Raw genomic sequence first — 24622 nt, forward strand, 5'->3', positions numbered from 1 at the left:
AGGCGTAGATACACAATTCTACAGCATGGTATTTACATTTCCAGCATTTCCTGCAAAAATAAATCAGACTATGGCAGACTTCAAAAAGGTTATTTAATGTAAAACATCAGGATACAATGTGACTGTTCTTGACAATTAACTCACCTGGGGGGGGAAAGCTTTAGAAGTCCATGAAAAAAAGTCCAAATCCCTGATTCCTTGGCTAGCATTAAAGACATTCTGAGCAACAAAGTTTAAAAAAAGACAAATATCAACAAGGAAATGGGAACAAGAGAACATTGGAAGAAGATGCTAGAGACATTGTAATGCAAATTTTCTGCATTCTAACATCAATATTAAAGTAAACTGACTTTTATAAAAGAAGTGTTTTTTTTAAAATGAAGTCACTTGAGTCCATTGCTCACCACTGCAAATCATCTGTTAAACAAAAACAGATTCGTATGTCAAAAGCTCTAAATGGATGTAGTGTGTCATGCCATTTACTGAAAAAAGAGCCAGACATCTGTTAAAGCTTGAAACTTATGCAAGACAAACCCCACACTCCTCTCACAGTGAAACAATATATATGTTCCAGTGCAAGCCAGATTTGTTTTATGACAAGACAGTCTGCTGCTTTGCAAAGATTATTTGAGTGAATTAATGTGGCATGGCTGAATGTCGACTTTCAGCCACCCAATTCGTAACAGGGAAGATTTATGAAGTATTAAGCTGTCCTCAAAAAAGGTTGAAAACAAAGAATTGCCATGCAGTACAACCTCACTAGTCTGCACAATTTATAATTTGCATACAAAAATAGCACTTGCTCCCCATTATATCAGAAGAAAAACTAAAATAGAGTGCCGTAGGAGGAATTATCACTAAGGATTTATTATTTGTACAAAAATACATTTATCAGTACATTATAAAATATAATAAAATAAATGCAATTGTAAAATAAATTAATGAGTTTTAGCAAGCTGCAATTGCTGTTCCTTTCTGTGGGAATTAGTGAGGGTCTACTGTGCATTTTAAATACTTTCATAACACAGCTAGTAAGTATTCATTAACCTTTGGGGGAAAAACATAAAACAACCTATTCTCATCAAAATATAAACTTTATTTCTTTCACCTCAAAGAAACTCTCCCTGCTCCTATCATATGCAAGGAAAATCTGATTTCTATTTAATACAGAGTGTTAATTAAATACTATCAAAATTAATCTATTCTGCAGCATCTCTTTGGAACAGCAACGCTTGTCTAGATTAACAAAACATGCTTATTATTAAAATCACACTTCTTAGCCCTATTTTGACAAGGAAATTAAATGAAATCCCTGGAAAGCAGTCATATTACAGTTTAACAATGGTATATAGGAGAAATAATGAACTGTCTTAGACAAAAAAGGGTCATACTGAAAGCTTTACAAGTTTTTCTATACATTGCTTTTCCAAGGCTGCACCAATGCAAGTAAAAAATATCGACTAAAATAAACCATCTCAATCACACATTTTGTGTTTGCCTAAGTTCTTCTCAGATCGAGTTTTAGTAACACTAAACATTTGCGATTTTTAAAACTAGAGCAGAAAAATACTCAATCTGACAATTTTTTCAGAATACAGTATATCCAGGTAGTATTGAAACAGGCACAATATTTATACACAAACAAGGTAGAGAGAAATTTGGCATAACTCTAAGAGGACAATTAAACTCTATATTTATCTAATCAGTTTATTTTCAAAAGTATTAATTTTATATTAATAGATTGAAGGTCTAATTTTGCCATTTATCTCACTGTCTATTTTAACATTGAGCAATGCAGACTTCCCATACATAAAACATCAAAAAATATTACTTTTCTAGAGCTCTCATTCAAAATTATGCATTATTATTGTGTTATGTGAAAAGCTGTATGTGAAAAGCAATGAACATGAAATTATAAGCAGGAAAAAAAGCAATATGCCGGGTGTGCAAAACTGAATATACCAAACTAGTACTTCTCTTTTGTTTTACTTTTGGAATCTTAAAAACATCAAGTCTTCTTGGCTTATAATATGTTGAATGCCAGTCTAAAGGAATGAAACATTCATGTGTCTATTTCCCAATAAACTCCAGATAAAAATCTGCCAGATTGAGAACAAAGTTTCCATGTTGAAGAAAATAATTTAGACAAACAGACCTGCAAATGTTTTAGCCCTTATGCTGCCATTGGTAGACTCACAGTTCTTATTTTTTCTTTGCAAACTAATTTTGAAAAAACAATATAATTCTTAATCTTTATACATAATTTTTTCATTAAATTTGAAAACATTTTAAATTCAAATTAAAGAACAACATATTTTGGCAAAGAATTTGGGGAGAGTATCAATCCTAATTCATTTGAATTTTCTGAAGCACAGTTTTGCAATCATTTTTCTATCTTAATGTGTGCTTTTACTCTGAAAACACTAAAATCACATAGTGGGAATCAATTTTTATTGTGCTTCAATGATTTCAAATTAATATCCTCAGATTACAAGATACCTTTTCCCCCTACTAACCTCTGCCAATTTAACCTATGATCTGGAAGTTATACTGGATTATTTTTTTCTTATTCCCTGCCACTAAAATAAAGACTCAGGAGGCGAAATTCTTTCTGCATTCACACTTATACAAACCTGTTTGCCTATAGCGGACACAGGTGTAACAAAGAAAAGGCTGCAGAAGACAGTTTTTCTTGTTAATGAATGAAATTTTAAATCAAGTAATTGAGAGATACAAAAACACAGAATACCATTTTGACAGAATCACTTTTTAGAGCAGAACCACACTTGAAGAATATATTCATCTAGTTTCTCACAAGAAAAACCTAAATTTGTCCCCTTTACATATAGTGGTATGTACATCATGGGCCAATAGTACACCATGGCTAGCCAAGGAGGAGAAGCCTGCTTAAAAACAGTCCTTAAAAATAGCTCTTTGTCTCTGAAACAATCCCCCAAAGGAAATAAAAGGCTTACACTATCATCAGGTAATGATCCATGATTCTACTCTTCACCAAAACACTGCCCAAAATAACCAGAGGAAAAAATTGGTTTCATGTTTAAAATTATTTAATTTTGTCGTGATAGCTTAAGGACATTAATCTTGTTTGTTGGTGAATCCTTCCTTTTGAGAATGAACACAGTGTACACTGTATCCTGGAAGGAAAATGATTTTGCTGTAATAGAAAACTGCTTTGAACTATCTGACAAATACTGACAAGCCGGAACTTCATGATATAAATGCCTACTCCTCCAGTGATGCAAAATATCTTATAAACTGAAGACTCTGTTTTACAGAGAAATTAGAAATACTATTAATAAATTAATAATAAATAAGGCCCTTCTTGAACCATGGGCTGATTGCCCAAAAATTGAGGCTGAGTTCCAGACAAGCCACAGAAAGTTGCAGAAAAGTAATAACGGACCTTATTATTTGCGGTAATAAGATCCATTATCACTTTTCCATGATTTTCTGCTGTCGGTCGCCCGGGGCTGAGAGCAGGGACTCCTGCTGTGGGGGTGGCCATGGCTCCTACTGTCATTCCCGTGCACAGCAGGGTTGCTGTTGTCGAAATTGCGGTGGAAGCCTAATATTGCAGGAGAGGCAATTTCCGCAACATCGTGAATTAAGTAGGGCCTTGATAAATAATAATAATAAATAATTATAATAATAATACCAACTTCTTCACTATGGGCTATTAACACATATGGCTTAAAATGATCTTTTCCACATATACTTTCATAGATTCCGTATCAATGTAATTCACTATGCCTATCACTGTAGTGTCTAGGCCGTGGACTGTGGGGAGAAAACAAGTTACTTACCTGTACAGTAATGTGAGTTCTTCAAGATGTTTTGGCCCTATGGGTGTGCTGCTGTAGGATGTGTGCGCGCCTGCATGCTCTCAACTGGAGATTTGAATTACCAGTGTCTGAGAGTCCCTACCTATGTAATATTCAACCCTGTGCTCTAGAGCAAAGGTATAGAGAAAGGAGTGGACCCGATACTACTCAGGTTCCTTCTCAACTATATCATCTAAAATACTCTCTGCAGCAGAGGGAAAGGAGTGATGGAGATGGCACACCATAGGGACAAAATATCTTGAAGCACTCAAGTTACTGTACAGGTCAGAAACCTCTCCTCCTCCTTCGAGTGTATGTCCCAATCAGTTGCTCCACTGTAGAAGACTCCCATGCAATAACTTAAGTGGAGCTGGGTGCTGAGGAGGCAGATCCAACATGGTTCTGATGACAGCATCACCAAAGTTTGCTTCAGTCTTTTATACAGGTAGGATAACAATGCTTGGAGAATGTGTGAACTGAGGACCAGGTTGTGGCCCTATAAATTTCCAGTATGAGATCATCCTTAAGAAGGGCTATAGAAGTGGACTGAGCCCTGGTGAAGAGGGCTGTCAATCTAGGAGAGGGACACATCCCAGCAGCTTCATAGTAGGCCAAGATGGAACCCAAAACCCAGACTGATAGTTTCCACACAGAGACTGACTATCCCTTCATCCTTTCAGCAAAGGATACAAACAGTCTGACAAAGTCCTAAAGGTTCCTGTCCTGTCCAGATAAAAGGCAAGTGCCCTTCTAACATCTAAAGTGTGGATGATAGCCTCTTATCTTGAGACACTGGACTTAGGGTAAAATACCAGCAAATGGATATCCTGATTGATATGAAAGTCTGATGAGACCTTCAGCAGAAATTGAGGATGGGGGCACATCACTGACCTTGTTGCAGCAGAAGGTAGTGTATGGCAGCCTGGCTGCCAACAACCAAGTTCTCTCATTCTTCTGACTTGAGGTGATAGCTACCAGAAATGAAGTATTAAGAGAGAGATGAAGGAACAAACAGGTACTAACAGGGGGGTTCCTTAACGCATTAAAGACCAGATAGAGGTCCCATGGAGGTGTTGAGCCTCAGACACAAGGAAATAAATTAGACAAGTTGTAAGTGGTAGGCCGTGGTAGGGTGAGCAAGGCCAAAAGGTCCTCAATAGGGAAATGAAAGGCTATACAGCTGCCAGGTGTACTTTAACAGAGCTCATTGATAGTCCCTGTGTTTTTCCTTTCAACAGATTGAGGATTTTCAAGAAAAGAACTTGAGAACAGATAGAGTGGCAGAAGCACCAGAAAAGGAAGTGTTTCCACTTCTACAAATACATTTTACATGTGGGAGGCTTCATAATGCTCAAAAGTAGACTGGATTTCTGCCAAGCAGCCTAACTCTAAATTAGAGTACTAACAAAGAGCCAGGCCTTAAGGCTCAGTGACACCAGATTGGAATGACATAGGATGTCTGAGTTCTGTGTCAGGACATCAGATCTGACAGGGAGGTGTTGAAGCATTGCCACAGACAGATAAAGTAGATAAAAAAACCATGTGTCTTGGCCATGAAGGTGCTATTAATATGGCCCTTGCCTGCTCCTGCCTCAATTTGATTAAGGTCCTGATGATTAGTGGGTATTGGATGATAAAAGTACAGAAGAAGGGGCGAGGGGACTAGGAGGAGTTCTCCTAAAGAACTGCAGCTGCATACTCCAGTAGTGTAGAAGATTTGGCATTTTGCATTGGTTGGATTTGCAAGGAGATCCACTCTGAGGAGGCCCCATGCTTGGCAGATGCTGTGAAAAAAACAATTTGTTGAACTCCCATTCACGGTTCTGATGGAAGCTCCTGCTCACGGAATCAGTCACAATGTTTTGGAGGTCTGGTAGGTTAACTGTGGAGATCTCTATGTGGTGGGCAATCCACTATTTACACAGTTTTAGTGACTGCACATGACTGGGATCTGTTGTATTAATTTAGATGTAATACATGGGCTAAAGGTGTTGTTAAAACCCAGTCATTGTCCAACATTAAACAGTGTTAAATAAGGCCTGAGGTTTGTTATACAGAGACTTCAGCCTCCTTAGCACAATGGCAAATACATAATTAAACATCCTGTTAATCTTTTATTAAAGATAAGAAGGAAAAACAGTTAACACATTTGAAATGTAAAGTATTAAATAAGCTTTCATTTTTACAACATCCATTTTTCCCTTTCTGTTTAGTGGAGAAAATTTTTAGAAGGAAAGCCCCTTGTTTGACAGTCTCAGACAGAATTAAAGATGGTAACTATTCTTTTGGGGAAAAGAGAAGACTTTAGCTGAGATGAGTTGGAGCTGTTAAGGTTCAATTCCATTTTATCCCAGATGGTGTTTGGTGTTTGGTCAGTTGGAGTTAGCAGAGGTGGTGATGTTATTTTTTTCTCTCTCTCTGGCCCAGTCTGGTCAGGACATCTCCCAGAATTAGAATGATGAAGGCTGGGATCTCAGGAAATGGTGGGGGTAGCAATCAAGATGGTGAAGCTTGCTTCAGGAACCTCTGTCTGTTCTTCCTATTTCCTCCCTCAAGTCTCTTTCTTTAAGGACCCAAAAAGGGACGGGTGAGTGGAATTCCTCCCATCATTATTTTGGCAACCAACTGGGATAATATAAGAACTTAAGAATAGTCATACTGTATCAGACCAATGATCCATCTAGCCCAGTATCCTGTCTTCCAACAGTGGCCAATGCCAGATGCTTCAAAAAGAATCAACAGAACAGGGCAATTGTCAAGTGATCCATCCTGTCACCCAGTCCCAGCATCTGGCAGTCAGAGGCTTAGGGAAACCCAGAGCATGGGGTTGCATCCCTGATCATCTTGGCTAATAGCCAGTGATGGACTGATCCTCCATGAACTTATCTAATTCTTTTTTAGCCCAATTATACTTTTGCCCTTCACAACATCCCCCAGCAACAAATTCCACAGGTTGATTGTGCACGGTGTGAAGAAATACTTCCTTACATTTGTGTTAAACCTGTAGCCTATTAATTTCATTGAGTGATCACTGGTTCTTGTTACGTGAAGGGATAAACAACACTTCCTTACTCAGTTTCTCCATATAATTCATGATTTTATAGATTTCTATCATATCCCCCCTTAATCATCTCTTTTCCAAGCTGAATAATAGTATAATAATATGAAGCTATTGCATACCTCTAATCATTGTTGTTGCCCTTCACTGTACCTTTTCCATTTCTAATATATCTTTTTTTGAGATGGTGTGACCAGAACTGCATGTTGTATTCAAGGTGTGGGTGTAACAGGAATTTATATAGTCATAATGGCATTATTATATTTACTGTTTTATCTATCCCTTTCCTAATGGTCTGTAACAATCTATAAGCTTTTTTGACTGCTGCTGCACATTGAATGGATGTTTTCAGAGAACTATTCACAGTAACCAAGATCTTTTTCTTGAGTGGTAACAGTTAATTTAGACCCCATCATTTTGTATGTATAGTGAGAATTATGTTTTCCCATATGCATTACTTTACATTTATCAATATTGAATTTCATCTGCCATTTTGTTGCCTCGTCACCCAATTTTGTGAGATCCGTTTGTAGCTCTTTGCAGTCTGCTTTAGACTTAGCTATCTGACACTCCAATTTCGATTAATTAATTTCCAGATCCACAATTTCTGATTTTACCAAGCATGATTTTAATAGAGTCCTTGAATTAGATTAGCATGACTATTTTGCCTAGACTAATGTAGTCCCTGTCTGGTTCCTTTGCACATGTTTAAAACATTCATTACTAAAAACAACTTGATCTACTTTTCATTAACATTTGTTATTACAGGTTATTGGAATATCATATAAACTTTCATATACTTATTACAATTATGGTAAATTTGTAGGCCTAATTATTACAAGAGTTCTTGTTCCCCCTTGTAGATTATAGCAATTACCACCCCGTTGTCTATTACTTCTGTGATTGATTGTCTGTGAAGGTCATGGGGAAAGTGCTGGCATGCGTAATAAAATGCTCTTAGTTCGAAGATTCTTGTTGGTGGCGGATGTGAGCATAGGGATCCCACATAGATCTTTTGGGGATCTTTCCTATATCCAGTAACCATGGAAATATGGTGACTCCTAGGCAAGTCTGTGTCTTTTCTACACGTACACTGTTTTGAGTTAGGCCTGAAGAAATCAGAAATGTAGTCATGCGTGTGCTGTAGCAAATGTCAAATCCAATATTTGACCTAGGAGTTGAAACCAGGCCCTTACTACTGTTGTCTGAGGGTTCTGCTGTAGAATAATGATAAAATTCTAGAGTCAGAAGAGATCACAATGGTAATCTAGTTTAACCCTCTGCCAAGATGCAGGATTTGTTGTGTCTAAAGCATCCAAGGCAGATGGCTATCCCAGCCTCCTTTTGAAAGCCTCCAGCGAAGGAGCTTCCACAACCTCCCTAGGCAGTCTGTTCCATTGTCCTACTGTTCTTACAGTTAGGAAGTTTTTCTTGAGATTTAATCTAAATCTGCTATGCTGTAGCTTGAACCCATTGCCTCTTGTCTTGTTGGTGGCAAGAGAGAACAATTTTTCTCCATCTTTTTATGGCAGCCTTTCAAGTATTTGAAGACCGCTATCATGTCTCCCTTCAATCTCCTCTTTTGTAAACTAACATATTCAGTTCCTTCAGCCTTTGCTTGTTTGGCTTGCATTCCATCTCTTTAATCATCTTTGTCACTCGTCTCTGAATCCTTCCCAGTTTCTCCACATCCTTTCTATACATTGGTGACCAAAATTGGACCCAGTACTCCAGCTGAGGCCTAACAAGCCCTGAGTAGAGCCACCTCCCATTACTTACATGTTACGCCCATTAATGTAACCTAAAATTACATTTGCTTTTTTTGCAAAAGCATTGCACTACTGACTCATGTTGAGGTTGTGATCCACCACAACTCCCAAATCCTTCTCTGCAGTGTTGTTGCCAAGCCAGTTATCCGCATTCTGTATTTGTGCATTTGGTTTTTCTTCCCTAAGTTTGACACCTTACATTTGTCTTTGTGGAATTTCATTGTGTGGTCTATAGTCTAGTTTTCAAATTTATCAAGATGCCTCTGAATTTTAGCTTAATCCTCCAAAGTGTTGGCACTCCCTCCAGCTTTGTGTCATCTACAAATTTGATCAGTATGCTCTTTTCCTACATCCAGGTCATTAATAAAGATGTTAAATTACACCGGGCCCAGAACAGGCCTATGAAACACCACTTAAGACCTCCCTCCAATTTGACACCATTCCATTAATAATTATTATTTCTACCAACTGCAACTGAGGAAGTGAGCTGAAGCCCACGAAAGCTTATGTCTGCTGAAATTAAATGTATTAGTCTTTAAAGTGCTACAGAACTCTCGTTGTTATTCCATTAATAGTTACTCTTTGTGTGCGGTTTTTTAACCCATTATATGTATCCGTTAACGGATTTTCTGCCAAAAGAGCATTTCTCCAGCTTACTTATCAGAATGTCATGTGGGACTGCGTAAAAAGGCTTGCTGAAGTCCATGTATATTATGTCCACCGCATTCCCCCTATCCACCAAATAAGTTACCCTATCAAAGAAGGAAATCAACCTAGTTTGGCATGATTTGTTCTTGGTAAATGCATGCTGGCTGCTATTGATTACCCCTTCATCCTCCAGGTATTTAGAAATTGAATGTTTTATACATTGCTCTCATAGTTTCCCAGGTATTGAAGTCAGGCTGACTGGTCTATAGTTCTCCAGCTCCTCCTCCTTCCCCTTTTTAAAGATGGGCACTATGTTAGCCCTTCTCCAGTCTTCTGGGACATCTCCTATCATCCATGAGTTTGCAAATATTATTGCCAGTGGTGCTGAGATTTTTCCAGTTAATTCCTTCAGCACCTTCAGATGAATAGCATCAGGCCGCTGACTTGAATTTATTCAAATTGGTCAGATCTGTGACGTGTTTACTTACTCAGATCTGCATCCCTTCCCCTTTATTGTGTACGGTAACTTTGCTAGTCATCTGGTCATGTTATTTTTTGTGAGAAGACTGAAGTAAAGCAGGCACTGAGCAGCTCTGCCTTCCTATCATCTTCCTTTAACAGCTCACTTTCTCCATTGAGCAGCAAATGCACACTGTCCTTGATCTTTCCTTTTTGTCTGACATGTTTGAAGAACCCCTTCTTGTTGTCTCTAATATTCCTTGCCAGCTGTAACTCATTCTTTGCCTTGGCTTTCCTGGTTTTGTCCCTATATACTCCTGCTATTCCCATGTATATCTCCTTCCATTTCCTGTATGTATCCCTTTGGTTTTGATATAGCTAAAAAGCTCCAAGTGAAGCCACATTGGCTTCCTATGGCTCTTCTTATCTTTCCATAGCTTGATGTTGAACCTCCAGTATTACAGTATTATAGGAACTGCCAGCCTCTTTCAATTCCTTTTCTTCCTAATTGGTCTTTCCAAGGGACCTGACCTATTATTTCTCTGAGTTGATTGAAATCTGCCTTTCTGAACTCTAGTATCCTTGTTTTGCTATTCTCCTTTCCAAAGATCTTGAATTCTATCCAATTATTTCACTTCCTCCCAAGTTCCCAACTACCTTCACATTCACAACTAATTCATCCCTGTTGGTCAAGACCAGATCCAAAATGGATGATTCCCTAGTTTCCTTAATTTTCTGAATCAGAAAGTTGTCCCCTACACCTGCTAAGAATTTGCAGGACATGTTATGTTTTGCTGTAATAGTCTTCCAACAGATATCAGGAAAGTTGAAATCCCCCATGAATACTAGGTCATGTGTGTTAGCTAATCTTGTTACCTGCTTCTATAGTGACTCAACCACTTCCTCTTCTGGATTTGGTAGACCCCAACACCATAACATCGCCACTGTTCTTTTCCCTTTTTATCCTCACCCAGAGACTCTCAGTAGGTCTGTCGCTCACTTCCTCTTGGACCTTGGAGCAAGTGTATACATTCTTGATGTACAGAACACTACCTCCTTTTTCCCCATACCTATCCTTTCGGAACAAGTTATATCCCTCAATGCTGGTACTCCAATAATGGGAGTTGTCCCATCAAGTCTCTGTAATGCCAATTAAGTCGTAATTGTCTTTATATACCATGATTTCCAGTTCATCCTGCTTGTTCCCCATACGCCTTGCATTTGTATACAGGCATCAAAGATATTTTCCAGACAGCCCTGATGCTTTTCTTCTTGCCTTTTTAATGCAATTGTGTTTTCTATTCCCTTCTACAGAAATTAGCCCCTTCCCCCTTGTCTTCATTATTTGTGCCTAGATGTTCATTGACTGGATTTTTGTCATTATCTCCCATAGAACCTAGTTTAAATCTCTCCTTATCAGGTTAGCCAGACGATGTCCAAAGATGCTCTTCCCCATATTTCAGGGGTGGCCAAACCTACTGATTCCCCAAGGCTCGTCCCACCCCTGCTGGGCAGAATCCTCTAGCCCCACTACCTTGCCTCAGGACAGAAGTTCCGAGCTTCCCACCCCAGTCTGATAGGTGGAGGATGGCGGGGAGGAGACAGGGGGCTCTGCAAGTTGCACTTAAACTGTAAAAGAGCTGCATGTGACTCATGTGTCACAGTTTGGCCATCCCTGCTGTATTTGATTGATAGAGCCCATCCCAGCACAGTAATCCTCTTCTCTGGAACATAAGCTCATTGGTGAAGAAGCCAAAACCCTCTCGCCAGTGCCACCTCAGTAGTCACGCATTTACTTTCACAATTTGACAGTCCCTGGCCAGGCCTTTTCCTTCAACAGGGAGGATGGACGAAAACATCCCTTGCACCCCAAACTCTCTTATCCTTCTTCCCAGAGCCATGTAGTCTGCAGTGATCCATTCAAGGTCATTATTGGCAGTATCGTTGGTGTCCACATGGATAAGTAAGAAGGATTAGTGATCCGACGGCTTGATGAGTCTTGGCAGACTCTCAGACACATGAACAGTCTAGACATGGTGGAGAACCTGTTCTTGGGTAGATAGGCTCTACTAATTAGAGAGTCTAGAGTATCTCCAATGAAATCTATCTGCAGAAGGAGTGTTAATGTTGGACTTTCCAAGGTTGGTGCATAGGTCCAGAGATTGAAACAGAGCTAGATTCTTCTTGGCTGTCAACTGGAGCAGAATGGCCTCCGAGGAGCCAATTGTTCAGACAGGGAAAGACTGCTACACCTCATCGATGCAGTGAACTGTGACTAACAGGATCTCTGTAAAGACACATGGTGCCACAGAGAGTCTGAAGGGAAGGAACAGATACTGATAGTGTTCTGTGCCGATGCTGAAGCACAGAAAACATTCCTGGGAGGGGTACACAGAAATATGAAAATACATGTCCTGAAGGTCAAGGGCAACAAACCACTCCCTCTGATTTTGGCATGGGATTATGGTAGTCAGAGTCACCATCCTGAAGTGCTGCGAAATAATATAGGTGTTCAAGTTTTTGAGGTCCAAGTTTGGCCTCTGGGTCACTGTTCCTTTTGGGAACCCTCTTCAGAGTAATTTTGGGGGAACTGGCTCTGTCATCTACAGACATAGAGAGGAATGGATTCCTGCTTTAAGAGACTCTCTCGTGACAGGGGTTCCTGAAGAGGAAGAGGGAGGAGAGTTGGGGAAAGAATGGAAATGGTATATCTAGTAGACACCATCTTTAAGATCCACTTGTTTGTGATAAGTTCCCAAGAAAGAAAGTGAATAGGTGGTGCCTGAAGGGAGGTGGTGTGGGATGGTGGATTTGAGCAGCAGATCCAGAGGAGCAGAGTGTTTGTGACCCTTGACTGCCCGTTGGCAAAATGGTCATTTAGAGAAAGTCACAGGTAGGGAGGTTGCCATCGACGGTGTTCCCTTCTTTTGAGTTTTGGACCTCCTTCTAGAAGATTCCTGAGGTGGGGAATAGGTGTGATACAGGTGGTACTGGAACAGTCAGGAGCATTGTGTTGTCTGCAATTTACTAAAACACTTTGGTTCCAGGTATATAAATCCTGAGCAACCTCAATATTGTCTTCTTGAGGGAGTGAAACAAGATATCAGTAACGCCAATGAAGAGCCTAGGCTCCCCACTGTGTTTTGTACTTCTTGAGGGAGGCTGGAAGACTGGAGCCAGGATGCACATTGCATAACAGCTGCAGTGACTAAAGATCACAAAGCTGTGTCAGCAGCATCAAGGGCAGCCTGCAAGGAAGCTTTGGAGATGAACTGGCTGTAGGAAATGAGGGCTTGGTACTCCTTCCTCTGGTCCTGTGGCAGGTGATCAATAAAAGGAGTAAAAAAGTGAAATAGTTGTTGAAGTCATATTTTGTCATGAGGACTTGATAGTTTGCTACCGGAAATTGTAGAGCAGTGGATGAGTTACAAATCCTGCTACGTAGGTCTAGGCATTTAGCCTCCTTGCAGAGATTGAAGATTTTGAATGAATTTGATGGTTTCTCTCAATGATTGCATCTACCACAAGGCAGTTGGGGTGGGGTGAGAAGAAACATTCCAGTTCTTTGACTAGTGAGTAATATTTTTGTCTGCCTGTTTACAGGTAGGTAGGAGAAAGGCAGGGTTCTACTCTAGATTATAAGCTGCAGACAAGAGCTCCTTTTTAAATGGGCAGGGCTAACTTAATCTGAAAGATGGTATATAGAATGTCCACAAGGGAATGTTGAGACTCTTGTTCCTACGTCACAGAGATTTGAAAGGACTCCATGAGTTGCTTCATTAGATCCTACAAGGTCCTAAAATTGACTGCATAGGAAGGTGGTGGTGGTGGCATCACTGCCTCATCATGGGAGGAGGAGGATTTATGTGATGGAAGTGTCCATTGGTAACTGTTGCTTCTCTGTACTTCTTCCTGTGTAAGGGAGATGTGATACCAAAGGCTGCACTTGTGATGCCAGTAGTAGTTGTGGCACTGGCTGGTATTCCAAACATGGACTCTTCTAGTCCCCATAAGCGGGTCAGAGATTCCAAGAACCCCACTGTGCTGCCAGGTAAGGGAAGAGTCCCCAGGGATATTCATGTTTGGAATGCCTGCAGCATCTTCTGGGCTCTAATGAATCCTCCTTAGGGTACACTTCAGGGGCACAGGGTGGTAAGGCAGGGAGGTAAAGCTTTGCACCAAAATGTCAGAGTCTGAGTCCAAAGGGAAGGCCCCTGGGTATTGGTGCTGGGGCTGGTACCAGTGGATGAGAAGGTGCTAGATGAACTGAAGGATGGGTCAGTACTGGAAGGCTGGCTCCTGCTGTCAGGTGTAAGGGGTTGGTGACTGACAGTGTAGCAGTACTGGAGGGGAACGTCTCTTGGTGGCCCTTAAGGGAGGACACTGGTTCCTCAGAGATGAACAGATCCTCAGGAAAGAGGAATTCTGAGGGTGCCACAGGACTATGATAGTGAATAGTCAGAACTGGGGGTGACACCAGAACCCTAGGGCAGGGACAGTAACCAAGCTGGTGTTGAAGACGGTACCAAAGTGGCCATCAAAACAGTATCTCTGTGCTCTAAACGCATAGAACCCAAAGAGGATGGCACTGGATAGGGAGCAGAAGTTCGCTAAGAGCTCTAAGAGAATATCAATACCAGTGCCTCAGGGTTTTTCAAATATTTCATTTTAGCAGAGTCTCAATGCCTGGAAGAGTCCATAGACAATATTGGCGATGGTACCTCTCTTGGTGCTTCTTTCTGGCACACTTATTGAGATGGATCATCATCTTAGGTGGTACCGACGCCTTGGCACTGGTGTCTGTTGAAGCCTCAGTGGCATACATTCTTGGACATGAGGTCTCCCTGGAGTCAATTCTAAGGGGTGACTTACTCATTCTTCTGGACTTTCTTTCAGAGGAATGAGGCTCTCTTTTCTGAGAGTGCTTTGTCGCTGAGGCAGCCTTGGTCACCGGTAAAGCCTGAGAGGATAAGGCCAAAGTAGGGGGGAACATGGATTCTGTTGACCTTATGGAGCACTCCATAGGAAGAACTTCAACCTCACTCTTCTTTCTTTGAGAGACCTGCTTTTAAACCCCATGCAAACCTTGCACTTGGATGGGATGTGTGAGTGTGAGAGACACTGTGACACCTGGAGTGCCCATCGCTTCAGGAGAAAAATCTATAGCAGGTCTGGCGGGGTTTGAATCCTGGGGCCCTTTGCCTACTCCAGAAGTTAGGCTACTGAGCAAAGTGACTGAGGAATCTGTCCTAGTGCGATATCGGGGGGACGGGTGGGAACATGTCCCCCTCTTAAGCATAAACTTGTGCTAAAGCTATATTAACAAAGTAAAAACTAAATACTAAAGTAAAATAAAAGGTAAGTTTCTAGGAAGCAGCAGAGAGCACAGTTGCTTTGGCTCAAGCTGCAGGCAGTTAAGAAGGAACTGGAGTGGCAGCAGGTCCTCTCTTCCACATAAACTCACCCCGTGGAGCTCAAGGTTGTATAGCACAGGAACAGATATTGCTAACTTAAATGTTCGATTGAGAGTGCATAGGTGAGCATGCATCCTACAGTGGCACCCATAGGGACATATACTCCAAGAAGACAGTATGTTTCTCCAATGCAATAGGTTCTCTCTTCGAGAGTTGCTCATATGCATTCCATGTAGGTGAGTGCGCGCCCCGTGCACGAGCCTGCGGAAAACTTTTCTGCCCTAGCAACCCAGCGGTCGGTCTCGGCGCCCCCTGGAGTGGCGCGCGTATAGCGCGGTATATAGGGCGCCACCGACCGCGCGGGTCCCCAGTTCCTTCTTTCTGCCCGTGACGGTCAGTGGAACGTCTGCCCCTTGCCTCTTCAGCAAGTAGCAACCTCTTTAGTATTGTAGATAAGTTCTTTATTGTTTTTATAGTATATAGTTAGTGTAGTAATAAGATAGTGTATATAGTTAGCCCTTAAGGGGCTCCCTTAGGAGCCATGCCGGGCTCCACCGGGTTTAAATCTTGTGCGGCTTGCGGTAAGGTATTCTCCGTCATCGACCCCCATGACCGCTGCCTTCGGTGCCTCGGAGAACAACACCGCAAGGACAAGTGCCGCATATGCAAGGCATTCAAGCCGCGCACTCAGAAAGATAGAGACGCTCGCCTCCGGGCGATCTTGATGGAGACGGCACTTCGTCCCGACTCGGAGCCGTCCAGATCACCCACGGCACCGAGCGTCTCGTCGATACGAAGTGCACCATCGGCACCGACGGCGACACCATCTGTACCGCCCAAGACGGCACCGAAGAAAAGAAAACGGCCAACGGCCGTATCTATGGACTCCCCCTGCGACCGGTACAGCAGGGGGTGATACAGGAGATGCCCCAGCCACGTGCCGTTGAAATTGTCCCGGAACCGGCATCTCCTCGTAGAGAGCCTCCCCCGACCCCGGGGGGTGGGGGAGCGCCTCTACAAGGGCCGTCGACGCCGGAGGCGTTTACAGCGGCACGAGCCCTCATGGCCTTGCCTACGCCTCCGTCCCCCCCACGGCCGAGGGCATCGGGGACAGCGTCTCAGGGTAAGCCCGCGCTGGGCTACTCCGGTGGGAGGTCGAGACAGGACTCGGTGTCTCCCCCCAGACGGTCGGGGAGAGGGAGAGCAACATCCTCCCCCCAGCTCCGACCGTGAGTCGTCGAGCTCCTTCAAGGCACGGCACCGTGGGTGCTCTGGAGGTTCCCGGGAGAGCTCCGCGTCCGATATAAGAGCTTCGGAGCCCCGGCGCCGCTCAACACGGCGGGAAGAGACCCGGACGTCGGAGCCACGGCACCGCTCCCGCTCGTCTTCGGGCTCTCGGCACCGCTCTTCACTAGTTCCGGTGCCGAGACAGGCTACAGATCGTTCCCGATCATCGGAATGCAGTCCGGTGCGGATCCCGGCGCCCCAACCACGGCACCGGTCTCGATCCCCGGCAACACGTGAAGAGAGGCAACGGGACACTCCTCCACGCCGGGCCCGTTCGCGTTCCCGAACCCCGAGCCCATCCCGCCGTTCGTCACGCGACGCCCCTACTTCAAGGGCACCGAGGGTCCGAGAGCGGTACCGACGCGATTCAACTAGTCCGGTACGCTCGAAGGCATCAGGGCAGACATCTCGGCACTACCACAGTTCCCGATCCCCAGTACCGAGAGACACCACACGGTACCGGACTAGATCGAGGTCGCCAGCTCCCTCTCCGACGCGGCGTGCGGCACCGAGACAGGACGCGGCGCACCAAGGGCGTTCTGAGGGCTCGGTACCGAGGGAAAGACGGTACCATCAACGCACGCGGCCCCTCTCTCGCAGCCCGGCGCACCGCCATCGCTGGGAAATCTCCAGATCTCGCTCCCGTAGCCCCAAGCGAGCCTCGGCACCGGGCACCTCGGCACCGGACGCCTCTCCGGTACCGCAGCTTACCACGGGGAAACGATGCTCGAGAAGCCCTAGGGGCCACGCCGGCAAACGCCGCTATAAATCGCGGAGATACTCCTCCTCATCCAGCACGTCTCCCCGACGCAGCAAGCGCCACCACCGCTCTCCTGTATCGCGTAGCCCATCTCCATCTAAGGGGCAACGCAAAAGGAGCCGGAGATCTCCAAGCCCGGCTCATCCATCTATACCACCTTACCCGGCACCGGGCCGGTACCGGCATGGGGGCAGGGCCCATGGCAGTGGCCTTATTGGGGACCCTGGCCATCTCAGACAATTCAAGGGACAGGGTCACTCCCCTCCTCCTCAAAACCTCAGCCACCTCCCCCACCCCAGGGCGGACCGCAGGAGGAGCGCCCCCAAGAGGAGGAACAGTCGTCGGAGTACGAGTCCGACCCTCTGGAAGGGCCCTCCACAGGCCCACTATTGCAGTCCTCCTCCTCTTCCCCCCCTGATACAACATCCAGGGACCAGAGGACCCCCTTGCCTGATTTTAAGGCGCATCAGGAACTCCTTAAGAGGCTGGCGGAGAACCTTAAAATAGACCTCAAGGAGCTCTCGGAGGAGGAGGACCCCATATTTGGTACCCTGGCCTCTGCGGCCCGTCTAGAGTTGCGCTCCCAGTACATGACCGGGTGCTCAAACTGGTTAGGCCTATCTGGGAGACTCCTGCCTCGGTGGCTCCAACGTCGAAAACCGCGGAGCGAAAGTACTATGTACCGCAGCAGGGGTTCGAGTACCTTTACAACCACCCAGCCCCGGGCACCTTAGTGGTAGACGCCGTTAATCAGAGGGAGCGGCAGGGTGCCCAGGCTAATACTCCCAAGAATAAGGAGTACAAAAAATTAGACCTTTTTGGGAGAAAGGTGTACTCAACCGCTGCTCTTCAGCTCCGCATAGCAAACCACCAGGCACTTTTGGGGCACTATAATCTGAACCTTTGGGCTTCGCTCCAGCGGTTTACGTCGGCCCTTCCTCAAGATCTTGCACTGGACTTTACCACTGTGCTTCAGGAAGGGTCAACGGTAGGGGGCGCTACACTGCAGTCTGCCAGCGACGCGACCAATGCGGCAGGTAGGGCCATGGCGTCTGGCATAGTTATGCGCCGGTCGTCCTGGCTGCAGTCCTCTGGCCTCTCGAACGAGGTACAACAGGCCATTCAAGATCTGCCCTTTGAGGGCACGGGCCTGTTCTCGGACAAGACGGACAGTAAACTGCACGCCCTAAAAGACTCTAGGGCCACCTTGAGATCATTGGGGTTGTATGTACCGCAAGCGATGAGGCGCCAGGGTAAACAACAGCCCCAGAGGCAGCAGCAATTCGCTCCTAGGCTTCCCCCCCGCCAGCCTCAACCTAGGAGAACCGGGGACCGTTTCAGGCAAAACAACAGCCGAAATCGTTCCGGGCCAGCCAAGGGCTCCCAATCAGGCCCGCGCAAGAATGGCAAGCGCCCTTTTTGACGAGACGCTCGGGAGCGGCACCTCTGCCATTCCAACGGCCCCCGTGGTCGACCAGGATCTCACCCTACCCTTCAAAGACAGGCTTCGCCCTTTCCTCCGAGAGTGGCAGGGCATAACCTCAGACCACTGGATGTTAAGTGTGGTGCGGAGGGGTTATGCCTTACAGCTCTCGGCTTTCCCACCGGACTCTTCCCCTACCCCGTCCCTCTTCAGGGACCCCTCTCACGAGCAACTCCTCCTTCAGGAGGTCCGCTCCCTGCTCCGCCTAGGGGCAGTAGAGGAAGTCCCACCTATGGAAAGGGGCAGGGGGTTTTATTCCCGGTATTTCCTTATTCCCAAGGCAAAGGGGGCCTCCGGCCCATTCTGGACCTCCGCCGCCTCAACAGGTTCATCAGGCGGCTCAAGTTCCACATGGTCTCCCTAGCCTCCATCATTCCCACACTGGATCCTGGGGATTGGTATGCCGCTCTCGACTTGAAAGACGCATATTTTCACGTGTCTATCCTCCCTGGCCACAGACGTTTCCTACGGTTCATGGTAGCTGGTGGCCACTACCAATTTGCAGCCCTCCCCTTTGGCCTTTCCTCAGCGCCCAGGGTCTTCACCAAGTGCATAGCGGTGGTGGCGGCCTATCTGAGGCGCAAAGGGGTCCAAATCTTCCCCTACCTAGACGATTGGTTACTTTGGGGGAGGTCCAGACTCCATGTAACAAACAGTTTAGCCCTAACATGCGCAACATGCAACAGACTGGGGCTGCTCATAAACGAGCAGAAATCCACGCTGACCCCAGTACAGCGCATAGAATTTATTGGGGCCATCCTAGATGCAGTACAGGCCAGGGCCTTCCTTCCGCTACCTCGTTTCCAAGCTATGACAGCCATTATACTCGAGCTACAGACATTCCCCACAACAACAGCCAGGCGCTGCCTTCAGCTGTTGGGTCACATGGCGGCATGCACATATGTGGTAAGGTTGGCTCGCCTCAGACTCAGGCCTCCGCAGGGCTGGTTAGCGTCAGTTTATGCCCCAGCCAGACACTCTCTGGGCAAGGTAGTCACTGTCCCACCCCAGGTCCTAGCGTCCCTGAACTGGTGGACAGACCAGAGACAAGTAATGGAAGGAGTTCCATTTGCAGACATGGTCCCCTCTGTAACATTGATCACAGATGCCTCCGACATCGGATGGGGGGCCCACATTACCCACAACCTGAGTACTCAAGGTCAGTGGTCAATGCAAGACAGATTGCTCCATATAAACATTCGGGAGCTTCGAGCAGTCCTTCTAGCCTGCAAGGTTTTTCTCCGCTTTCTCAAGGGGCGGGTGGTACAAGTCCTTACGGACAACACCGCCACGATGTTCTACATCAACAGACGGGGGGGGGGCGCGCTCCTCGACCTTGTGCCACGAGGCGCTGCAACTATGGGACCTTGCGGTGAGAAACGACTTCCACTTGGTGGCATCTCACCTCCCAGGGGTGAGGAACGACGAGGCAGACCGCCTCAGCAGGTCGTTCTTACCCCGCCACGAATGGTCGCTTCATGGGGAGGTTACAGCGTTTCTCTTCCGCAAGTGGGGAGTTCCCCATCTGGACCTCTTTGCCACGCTACAGAACAGGAAATGACTGCTATTTTGCTCCCTGCGCGGGCGCGAACAGAACTCCATTTCGGACATGTTCCTGATAGACTGGTCGGGGCCACTTCTCTATGCGTTTCCACCGATTCCACTGCTCCCCAAGGTGCTCTTGAAAGTCAAGAGGGACAGAGCGGACATCATCCTGATCGCACCGGCATGGCCGAGACAGCACTGGTACAGTATGCTGCTCGACCTCTCCATCGCCACACCGATCCCGCTCCCGAGATGATACGATCTCCTCTCCCAGGAACAGGGTCGCCTGCTCCACCCAGACCTGGACTCCCTCCACCTGACGGCATGGAGGCTCCATGGCTAACGGAAGGAGAGAGGGCTTGTTCCGCACAAGTCCAAAGCGTCCTGCTGGGGAGCAGGAAACCTTCCACCCAGGTGGTATACCGGGCAAAGTGGAAACGCTTCACTTATTGGGCACAGTCACGTGGCATTTTGCCTCTGGACTCAACTATTCAGGCCATCTTAGACTACCTCCTACATCTAAAGATGCAGGGCCTTGCCCTGGCCTCCCTCAGGGTGCATCTGGCGGCCATCTCGGCCTTCCATTGCCCAGTGGAGGGGAGGTCTATATTTTCTCACCCGATGTCCATCAGGTTTCTGAAGGGAATAGAGAGGTTGTTCCCACAAGTTCGTGAACCTTTGCCTCTCTGGGACTTACATCTAGTTCTCACTATCCTCACAGGTCCCCCCTTCGAGCCTATGGCTACATGCCCGCTTCTGGTCCTGTCATGGAAGGTAGTCTTTCTCGTAGCCATTACATCGGCTAGGAGGGTCTCCGAGCTAAGAGCCCTAACCTCAGACCCTCCTTACACGGTGTTTTATAAAGATAAAGTGAGACTGAGACCCCCACCCGGCCTTCCTGCCTAAGGTGGTGTCCCAGTTTCATTATAACCAGGATATCTTTCTCCCCGTGTTCTTTCCCAAACCACACGGATAGGAGGAGGAGCGGAGATGGCACTCACTGGACGTCAGGCGAGCCTTAGCTTTCTACATAGACCGGACCAGGCCGTTCCGGAAGTCCACGCCGCTCTTCGTCGCAGTGGTGGACCGCATGAAAGGCTCACCTGTCTCCACCCAGTGCATCTCCTCCTGGATCACCACCTGTATCCGCACCTGCTATGAGATGGCGAAGGTACCACTCCCGGGACCGATTAAAGCGCACTCAACCAGAGCCCAAGCCACCTCGGCGGCTTTTCTGGAATGAGTGCCCCTACAGGATATCTGCAGAGCTGCAACCTGGTCATCGGTCCATACCTTCACCTCCCATTACGCCATCGTGCAGCAGGCAAGAGAGGACGCAGCAGTCAGCAGAGCCGTGCTGAGAAGGGCTTCTTGCAACTGACTCCTTCCCACCACCAAAGGTATGGCTATATAATCACCTACATGGAATGCATATGAGCAACTCTCGAAGAGAGAAAACAAGGTTACTTACCAGTAACTGTTGTTCTTCGAGATGTGTTGCTCATATCCATTCCAAACCCACCCTCCGTCCCCGCTGTCGGAGTCGGCAGAAAGAAGGGACTGGGGACCCGCGCGGTCGGTGGCGCCCTATATACCGCGCTATACGCGCGCCACTCCAGGGGGCGCCGAGACCGACCGCTGGGTTGCTAGGGCAGAAAAGTTTTCCGCAGGCTCGTGCACGGGGCGCGCACTCACCTACATGGAATGGATATGAGCAACACATCTCGAAGAACAACAGTTACTGGTAAGTAACCTTGTTTTTTCTACTATTTTATGGTTTATATTAGGAAAGGTCCCAAAATAGAACTGTTGTTCTGACAACATATGATTTTATTGGAAAGAAGATGAAATCGAAAGGTTTTGGTTTCATGTTGTTACTGATGTATGCCGTTAGATACTAAGAAGAAAGAGAAAGCACTTTCTCCTTTAAGTTCTAGTGCTCGTGATTTGCTTCTAAAAACTAGATCCCTATATTTTGCTTATTGCTATTATAAATTCATTAACATGAATTTTTTCCACAAACTTTCGGAAAATCTTTTGATTGCAAGAAACTGCTGGCTAATGTGACGACTCAATTGTGAAATCCTACCAATGAAAAATATGTAGAACCTAAAGAGCATTCCAACAGATTAAAATTTTTACTTCCAGTAATACCATTATTTCACTTGAGATGGCTTATCATGAATAAGTACTGCACTTCCATAAAATGAGTGTAATATTCTGAAAAAGACTAAAAGTACCCAAACATGAAATGAAAAACCCATCTGTCTATAAAACAAATAAATATTAAGTTAATGTGGGCAAATTACAGCATCTATAGGCAGTGTTATGAACAATTAAATTTTAGATTTATATAAAAAACAATTGGTGCAGACCACCCACTCTCCAATATGATTAATCCTCAGTGCACAATTATAGTCATGGTCCCTGGTTTGTTGTTTTTTTGGGGAAAAATGTTCAGCATAAAGGGCCTTAACCTTTCTACACTCCACCCTCATTACACAGTAGCCCTGAAGAATTCAAACAGATATAAGGCAATATTTAGTACAGTGTGGTTTACCTCAGGACTGAACAGTTGCAGCCTTAATTAAAGAAAGCCTTGTAATGAGGACAGAGTGTACTGCTAATATTCTTCAAAGGCACCTTTTACTTACGTCAACAGGGACCAGAAGGCTCTTGCCAAGATGCTGGTTAAAAGAGAGGCACCAGGCTTCAGTGTAACCATTCATGTTAGGAACATACTTCTTTATTGTTTCATCATTCAGTCTCAGCCATACACCATCATCATTGTGGATCTATGGGAAACAAGCAACAAAAACGAGACGTGCCTTCCTGCAACTGCTACATGGCGAGCATGGACCAAAAGATTTCAGACAAGGCAGACAATGGTAGCATTAGATATAAGCGCTTTACCATTATGGTAGGAGATATGGAAAAGTAGGGAAGAGTGCTGAGAAACTTAAGCAGCAAAGAATGCCAAAGCAGTTCAAAGAATACATGTTAAGAGGCAAAGTTGTGAAAGTCATTTGTACCAGGCAGTGAAAGTAAAAAGAACAACTAGAAAAATTCATTAAGAATTAAAAAGTTAGGCCTTTTTTCATAAAAATTACTTCTCCCCACCTTTCACTTTAATGTCTCACCAGCACCATGTTGGCTTTTATAACTTCAGTTACATATGAAGTTACATTACAAGTATGATACATGCACATTTACTTAAAATGTGACGATCTTCAGAAATGTAAATGAAAGATTCATGAAAATACTTTCTACAACCTCAACATTTTAATGTAGTGTTTAATATATAGATTAAAGGTTAGGACAGCAAATCCCTAGAGAAACCATAGCGAATGTTTAATGTAATGAGCACTACTATTACTACTCCACTTTTTTTGACTGCAGTCTCAAAGTTTGTTGCAGGAGTCTTAAAAAAAAAAAAAAAAAAAAAAAGTAAAATGACATCCCGAAAAACTGGATGGATATAAAATACAAAAATCTAAACATCTGATGCACAGTTGCTTCAATTATAGATAAAGCAATGTTTATACATGAAAATTAAACCATTTATTTACATGGATTATTTACATCTTAACCCCATTTTTTTAAACACAAGTTTTTATGAATTACCTCATCAATAAATGTGATGGATCCATTGACTTTCACTATGCCTATTTGCTCACTCTGAAGGGAAGGGTGGCTACGGATACGAAGCCCTGCACTGTCCTTGGCCACAAATTTGCGAACCTAAGAAAGGCAAAGGAAGACAGTAAGGCAGAAAAAATTGGAACAGAATTCTCAAGAGTATATAGAAATAGGTTCAACAGATTCTGAAATGATATAGTGATGAAGTGGCAGTTTCAAGAGTTTGTTGCTAGTTTCCCATGGCTGTGTAAAACTTCCTTTTCTATTTATAACTAATAAAAAACAGCAAAAGTATGTTTAACTGGAAAAAATCTATTATATGAACATAAGAACATCAGAAACTTCTATTAAATGTTATCTTGATATTTTATTTTATTTCCTTGAAATTTCAAATGTTAGATTTTTTTTTACATGTTCTTAAACTGCAATAAAACTGTACAGCCCAAGATCACTGGTTTCTATTTGATGGAACATCTCAATTACAGCTCTGGTGAAATATCATTTCTGATCAGTATCTGTCAAAATCTGACTAACTGATGTTTCAAACATCCATCTGAAGCCAGTAATAGGAGAGGGTCCTCTTTTCCCCCCATTATATCTGCACCATAGCTGTCCAGTTGCTTATCCCTTCCTCATGGCAAATTTACATTAGACCCTTCTCATTGATGTTTTGATTTGCAATAGTCCCTATTCTACCCAAAACCTTGTCACTGCCATT

General features: G+C 44.8%; 1 protein-coding gene across 7 annotated transcripts in view; it reads right to left on the minus strand.

The window, feature by feature from the left end:
- The window catches only part of MYCBP2 (MYC binding protein 2), a 477832-nt gene that overhangs the window by 115476 nt on the left and 337734 nt on the right, over positions 1-24622 (minus strand). For 3 of the 7 annotated variants that reach the window (XM_067563270.1, XM_067563268.1, XM_067563267.1), the window contains 3 exons: positions 23890-24006; positions 22920-23060; positions 145-219 (listed from right to left, as the gene is read on the minus strand). The exons of 1 other annotated variant lie outside the window; for it this stretch is intronic. In XM_067563270.1, the coding sequence (XP_067419371.1) occupies positions 145-219; positions 22920-23060; positions 23890-24006 (333 nt within the window). The remainder of the gene's footprint in view (positions 1-144; positions 220-22919; positions 23061-23889; positions 24007-24622) is intronic. 3 more of the 7 variants (XM_067563272.1, XM_067563269.1, XM_067563271.1) reach the window with 2 other exon arrangements.

Source organism: Emydura macquarii, unplaced genomic scaffold, assembly GCF_026122565.2.
Source record: "Emydura macquarii macquarii isolate MOO-44397 ecotype Brisbane River unplaced genomic scaffold, CSIRO-AGI_Emac_v2 contig_2473, whole genome shotgun sequence".
Taxonomy (NCBI): Eukaryota; Metazoa; Chordata; order Testudines; family Chelidae; genus Emydura; species Emydura macquarii.